This window comes from Plasmopara halstedii (assembly GCF_900000015.1).
Source record: "Plasmopara halstedii genome assembly, contig: Scaffold_2904, whole genome shotgun sequence".
In the NCBI taxonomy this organism is placed as follows: Eukaryota; Oomycota; class Peronosporomycetes; order Peronosporales; family Peronosporaceae; genus Plasmopara; species Plasmopara halstedii.
In genome coordinates, this window is record NW_020189809.1 from 309,032 (window position 1) to 316,697 (window position 7,666).

At 45.6% G+C, this 7,666-nt stretch overlaps 1 protein-coding gene across 1 annotated transcript; it reads left to right on the plus strand.

The window, feature by feature from the left end:
- Positions 1-2,018: 2,018 nt before the first annotated feature.
- On the plus strand, positions 2,019-2,354 carry PHALS_05504 (uncharacterized protein; the record flags this gene model as incomplete). Its single annotated transcript, XM_024719058.1, has 2 exons — positions 2,019-2,105; positions 2,190-2,354. 2 exons carry the CDS (start codon positions 2,019-2,021, stop codon positions 2,352-2,354), a joined length of 252 nt encoding a protein of 83 aa, XP_024584394.1.
- Between the last annotated feature and the right edge of the window lie 5,312 nt (positions 2,355-7,666).

The window sequence follows — 7,666 nt, forward strand, 5'->3', positions numbered from 1 at the left end:
TTCTCAGCGAACAAAATGTCGAATGGTACTCCCAACATTGCAGGCAATCAATTCGAGCATTGTAACACGTGTCCGTTTCGATCAACCTGCTCTGTTTGTACCTTTAGCTTTTCGTCATACGAAGGCTATCATTTGTTCAGTACATTGCAACCGAATCAGATAATAATTTATCTAACTTGCTGAATCGCCTGATAAATGTACAGGCATGCAAGGGAAAATCTGACGTAGATGCTAGCATCAAGACATCATTTGAATGAAGCAAAATCTCACGTGGGTGGACCAGTAGAATGCAATACAAATTGTTTAAAATAGAGAAGCTCTGATGCCGGATCAACTCGACGCAATGAAATCGACGTGTTCGGTCGGTGATGCCTGTCGAAAATATTTATGTAATATCGTACTTCTGTTCGAGAAAATGGATGGGTAAAAGGTGGTTGCTGCCAATTGATATAGGCAGTACGTGTAAATTTGGGCACTTTCGGATATATTTTATTGCCTACCGCTTCGTTTTTGCTTGACTACACTAAAACGTACCGTTGCGTATGAGCTGAATACAACAATGTAATGAGTGCGTGCACCATAGTAAGGATCTTACCCTTACATATAGCGCTGTTTTGGTGGACCGAAATGTACGAATGCGTCAGCACTTTGGCAAAATATGTCAAGGAATGAAGCTACGCCGCATGCTTTGGCGACTTCAGCTAGCCTATAATTCCGGGGGATCTGGCAATCCATCCATTTTTTGGTCTGGCTTATCGTTAGTTGGAGCAACTTTTGATATACAGCTAAAGCTATTACATTTTTACAAGTAAATCTAGTACGACGCAATATATCCGGAAATCTAAACCGTAAGACTGTTTCCATTCTTCCAGAAATCACCTTCAGCAAATGATGCAGAGCAGGCGATTCAATTTAGTTCCATATCCTCTTCAACTTTGATGTTGACGGTTAATTCAAAAGCGTGACGTTTTTGAGCTCAAGGCGATGATCATTGTGATCATGAAGTAATTGACCGCAATGGCTTTGTGGCCACACAATCACTTATAATTCAACGCAGATTGTTTGGCCTGCTCATCGAAAAACCAAAAGGTTTTCGAAAACATATTTTCACTTCATTTACAGTCGCGAGTCGACTTATAGAAAAATATAAGTATTGTTATTTCTCCAGCTTTGATGGTACTAAAACAAGTTTAACACCAAGTGAAACCATATCGTTTCCGATGTTTGTTCCTGTCTTGAGAAATTGGTCCAATTCGATATGCCTCAAATGCTTAAATTCATGCCGACTTCAATATTCTTCGGATCTGCCGATAAGTTCATGTCCGAGCATTTGATTAAACTGTGTCTTGATGTGATTTAGATACCGGCAAACTTAATATGACGCGTAGAGTTTCGTGTTGATTTCTTTCTATACAATGCTTCTCCCAAATTTCGGTCCTACTATAATCTCTCCAATTATTGATTAAGCAGTTATAACTCAGGCTTGCTCCGATTTCACTCGTTAGACAATGGTCATTGCCTTAATTAATGCGACTAACACTGAGCGTGTCGAGTAGCATGTAACTGTTTCTGTCTTCGTTGGGGTTTAGTACATTGTTTTGGCTCACACTAATACCCGGAGTTCTTGCCGCGTAACTCATTCACATGCAAAAATTAAATTCGTATCGGTGCCCTACTGTACTAAAACAATGTGTTCACAAAACCCACTGGTATGATTTTTATATTAAGGCAGCGCAATTTCAAAGATAGCTCTACGAGTACCCACAGAGCCGAGATTCACTGCTCGCCGACGATACAACCAGAAAGACGTTCAATGTGGCCGACGTCAAAAAGCAATACAAAGTGTTCTCTGGTGAGAAAACTCGTACTGAGTCTTGGCACACCACCTGAGTCTCATCCAAAAACTACACAGCCAGGTTGTTACATGTATGCGGCACCTCGACGTGTCCTACATTCAACCTCACCCTTGCACAAGTTGTACACACCACATAAAGCAAAGAATATTAAAACGCCCTACGATGCGGTTCACGAGAGGTTTATTCCAGCTCGTTGCTAAGCAATTGGAACTTTATCAGTTGGCCGAGTTTGCTCGCGCACGAGTCGCGGTCACCTTTTGTAATGCATATCACATTGCGACAATGAATTTGAATGTCTGAATTCACCGGGAGCTACTGTGCACCGCGGCACAGCCCAAGAATAGTTATGTGTGTGTGGACCTGCAGCTAACTTCAAATGCAAAACTTGCACCCGAAGGTCGCACCGTCGTGACCCAGCAAGTCAACTCGTTGAGTGGATGCTCACATATTGGTCCTCGTAAGCGATTGCGGCTACAGCAGCGCATCGGCTCTGTATGATGGTCGCAACGTACGTCCGATGAAAACTTGGGCTATCTGTCAGACTCGTTCGCTGTTCAGTCATATCGATTATCTTTAGTGCTTCAAGCCGAAAAGCTGCTTTCAAGCTGAAGATAACTCACCTGCAGGAACCTGTACAGTCGTTACTTCGTCTTCAATTGAGCACTTTGCGTCCGAGTGGCTCATAAGAAAAACTCCTACTTCGGCTTTTGTAAGTCAACATATGCTCGCGTTTCCTTTGCCTAACTCAGAGCATAACACAATCTGGCTACGATCGTACGAGGGCCGATGTAGCGAGTAAGAGGCTTAGTTTTAAATTTGCGGATGGGACAGTTGTCAACGTCTGATAAAGATTTTCCACCAACCATTAATTCATGTCATCTGCATGTTGCCTCCGCTTACATGGAATCACACACTTAGTGCATGGTGCTCAATTTACCAAAAAGCATATATTTTGCTTGAAAGTTTCGGGCCAATTCGTTGGGGGCCTAGGAGCATACAATAAATATTCAAATTACTTTTTTTATGTAATGTGGGTTAAGCCTGTAGGGGCGAATACTACGTTAGGAGAGAAAGTCGCTCCGATTTTGAGGTCGCTCTACGCAAAGCTCAGGTGTATATCCACCTCAACGCAGCTAACACTTTACATTTGGCCATTGGTCTGTGCTTAGTCAGAGTTGGGAATTGTGGACTGTATTTTTTAAAATATGTTAGTCTAGTTCACGCGCAGTGTGGGCCACAGAGGACATGTTCATCCAACCTTGATCAATGTTCGTCTGTTGATGATAACAAAAAGTGTTAGTATTACCAAATACGTGTGTCAGAAGACCAATAAAAGCTGATGGACTGTCTGGTGGCTATAACTTGGTCAGCTGCGTTAAGTGCAACACCGCTCGCAAAGATATGTCGCTTAAAGCGGTTTGGCTGTATATACATGTACCTTATTATAAATGTACACTACTAGCCACTTGCCGCTAGCCATTTTGACATAAAAGGATGGCACCGAAAGATAATTCTTACCAATTCTCACCAGACCAGCTTTGTGCGTTGCAGAAAAGAAAGAAAGCATAACTTACGTCGCATTGTTTTCTTGGTAAGGAATACTACTCTGTGATGCTATATTTTGAGCAAGCTCGTGGTGCACTGATATAACACGCCTGGAAGGTCTCTTGTCACCTCGTCGTGTTATTTTCAACAAAAAACCTCTTGTCACCTCGTTGTGATATTTGTAACAAAAAAATTAAGATCCGTGTGATTGATGAGGCAATTGTCCATTCTTGCATCCAGCAGTCTGCAAGCAAATTCATTTATGATGTGCTGAAAATTTTTGGTCAGTTCTCTGACTAGTTGAATAATTTCGGTGACTATAGCCTCTTGAGAAATTTTCAAACATCTCCGCGGAAAAGATGTCCAGATCAATAAAGGCTCCAGCTGGAGTAAAGAGGGTATTCCACAACTTCTAGGACTACTCGGATAACTCAACATTGGAATAAATCATCATTTCGCCACAAATATGCGAAGCCTCACAGCTTCGCACGGTGGGAGCGTTACATTGTGTGATGAATCATTTATATGCTACATCATAATAAGGATGAACTATCCAAAAATGCATCAGGACTTACAATTCATAGTTACGCCCCTATTCCAGCAGCTCTAGCTTAGGAGACACCACCTACAACTGTGACTGAACGTCCGACCAAAAAAACTAAGATACGCCGCAGTTTTAATATTTCTCAGCAGAGAATCAATCTCGGGACCGCGATATACGTGATCGCTTTTCGTTTTTTTTCTAAGTTAGTGGCTATGTTGTTCTTTTGGCTCCCGAAAGCGGCTATGAGTACCTTACAACATATATGCTATACAATTTGGAGAGTCTCACGTTCAGCACTGATGTTATCGTAGCTTTAAATTCTCGTCTGAAGAGGCGTCTCTGCTTTCTAGAGGAGGAGGATACATGACACGCCAAGGCTCCACTAGAAGAGTAGTGCACGGCACCTAACTCTTTTGACTTTCATAGTTCATGGTGGCTGAGCCACGTTATACCAACGATACGGTCATATCTCGAATTCAAGTTCAGGATCAGACGGTAATCCACCCTGTCAAAGTCTGCAAACTGGACCTGAAGGCTCAAAAGAGCGAACAACAATACCCGCGCGAATCTATATTCGTATCAAGCAATGTTGATGCCTCTTTGTACTGTATGCTGTTTTGACACTCGCATGTCCTATGCAATTGCCAACACTCTTACATCGATCAGGTATTTATGACTTCGCAAAACCCAAAACGTTGCTTTTCAACATCCAACAACATTGAAAAGTGAACCTCTTTCTTTGAAGTGGAGCCTCTCCGATTAAGGAGGAGTACTTCTGACCACGACCTTCACAATGTGCAATAAAACACAGAATTTTACCAGCAGGCCACCCTGCGTGTGACGGGGTACACATACCCATAGTGTAATGGAGTTATACGTACCCTCGTATGAAAGAGCATAACCGCTTTAGGGTGTGGATTACACAAGTTGGTGTGATCACACGATGGTTTGGCTACACCGTAACAAGAAGCCACTATGTGGCAGGATAACCTGATTAAAATGCATAACTGTTAGCAGTACTATTTAACTAGGAAAATCTATAGTCTTAGATATCGGATCTTTTGCCGCAAATAAACAATTAAATACAGTTTGAATTTCGAGCGGAAGAGTGTTGTCACCTTGGTTAGGGATATAAATACTCTTGAAGGCAGCGGATTGCGATCCGCTACACTCGTACTGATTCTAGTATATATCGTAATAGCTTTCTCTAAGATAGGAGCCACGGCAGCCCCGCTGCGCTTGGTAGCACTTGTAGTCAATCTACGCCTGAGTCGTTACGACTGATCCTCTATGAGGTTAGAGCAATCTCCTATTTGCCCCCGGGCATGCTGGACGGGCTTAATAAGCTGATGTCCCTGTTGTGCCCTGAGGGTGTGGAACACATTATTTCACAACAGCCCGAAGCGATAAACGCGCGCCTAGAGGCAATTTCGAGCTATGAAAATGCTCTGTTAGAGCACCTTCAGCAAAAGCTGTCGGAGTCGACTGCGTCCATGACGCCACCTTCGACGACGAATGACTCCTCCCGACCCAGGCCGCTCATGGTGAGCATCAAGACCTTTGAGAGCAAGGATGGAGAAAATCTCGTGCTTTGGGTACGAGAGGCCGAGATAGCTATGGCATTCGCCATGCTCCAGAACGAGCAACAGCGCGTGGCGCTAGCTATCTTCAAGGTCGAACGCCGAACGCAATAATGGGAGCTTACGTGCGGTGATTTGGTTGAAGCAGCGTTCCCTTCCTGGAAGGAGCTGAAGCGTCAGCTTTTTCGAGTGTTCTCGCCGCATAACCAGGCATATCGCGTGCGATCGCGTATCCTTGCCGCCCGACAGAGCAAGAAGCAGTTGATGAACTTTGTCCGAGAGTTGCGGACTCTCATTGCCGTGATGGCAGCCGATCCCCTCACTAAGGCGGTCGCAGTGACCGTTTGTTGAAGGCCCTCCACACAGGCGTGGCCAGAATGGAAGTCTTCCGTGTGCGTCCGTTTTCTTTTGAAGAAGCAGTGAATGTGGCATTGAATGCCAAACGCAACAAAAAAACGGCACGACTTGGTTGGAATGCACACCCTCAGAGCTCGTCGACCGGGCCTGAGCTAATGGATCTCAGCTATGCTGAAAAAGAGGAGGGGGATCTCCGAGCTTCCGACGGTGTTTTGTCTGTGGGGACACCCGTCGCCTTCGGACGGGGTGTCCCCTGCGAAAGGTGCGTAAAGGTTCATGGAACCGACGTCCCACTTCTAACCAGTCTGGATTTTTGCGGGGAAACGAGAAACTCACTAGGCGCGGGTGAGCTGCTGGGGAAAATCTGAGGTCTGTTGTGCCTCAAAGAGGTAGATGGCTGTAGGGTCCAGCCCCAAAGAGCTCCGTGCTCTTGAACACGGAGTGTGTATGCAAGCCGGGCTTGCTGGTCGTAAAAGTGACCATGAAGGGCTTTAAAAGTCATGGAAGATCCTAATCGATTCCAAGTCGTCGGGCGATTATGCTCGGCGCTCCGCAATCGATGGTAGTCAGCTTTATGCTGAAGCGCTGAGAGCGCGGTTGCGTGACACCGTCACTGTTAGCTTAGCGTTTGGAACTTGTGTCACTGTGCCGAGGGTCCCTGTTGACCTCGTGGTCTATTTCTTGACTTTGATAGCGTAAAACACTGCTTTGTCTTAGACTTGGATGCAAGGTATGATCTTTATCCTTCATATGGCATGGTTGGAACACCATGAGCCATGGATTGATTGGAGGTCGGGGACCTTGGGCGCCACGCGTACGTCTCCTAGTGAAGCTTTGTGAACCATGAACCCACATCCGATAGGAAGCAGAAGCGCTAATGGTGAGAGCTCTGGTCCCGAACGGTCAATGTGCTGGATATCGGAGTATCCGAGTTGTCAAACACCGAAGGAGTATTGTGGGTTGCGGGCTGAATGTGGAGTGGCACGTAACCCACTGAGCCCTCTTGCCACGTTACGAAGCTGTTGCTGCATGCCAAGGGTGCCATGGTCGGCGAAGGTCCGAGGCATCTTGGGCAAGGCCCTTCTAATGCGCGTGAAATGGCACGATATCCACTGGACGATGACTGCATAAATAGCAGCTCTTCGTCGGATGTTGTTAAATACTTCAAGGCTTCGGTCGAGCAGGAGTGTGGACACTGGACGACGCTGAAAGCGTATATCAACTGGTCTCGATGAGACGTAGAACCTCTATCGAGAGGAGAAGGTGATACCGCTTATTATCTGCAAGACGCAGGGCATCGAACTTAACCTAGGGTGTGTCTACCGTCGACGATAGTGCACAGGTATATACCCTTGTCAACGGTATGACAGAACAGGAAGACGGCGACGTCGCCCTCAAGGCTATTCCAGCGGTGAATATCCTTCTTGAGCTGGGCGAGATGTCCTTCGAAGAGTTTGGCGGTGCCTTGAATACAGGCGATTTAGCCGAGGTGGTCATTATGCGACCGAGCGAGGAGAATAACTCGTCGTCACTTCTGGATGAAGCTGTCCTGGGGGACACCAAGAGAGTGTTGAACGCACGAAGTGGATTGTTGATCTGGAAAGATCCCTCGGATCCATACTATCCTTTGGTAAAGGAATTTCAAAATGTCGTCTGCCGTCGGTCCTACCTCCGGACCGAGGTATGCATCATGAGATTGACCTGATTCTGGGAATCAAACATTGCGTAACACACCTTAGGTCATTGACGCCTTTTCCACGCGAAACACGATGCAGGAATGGTGT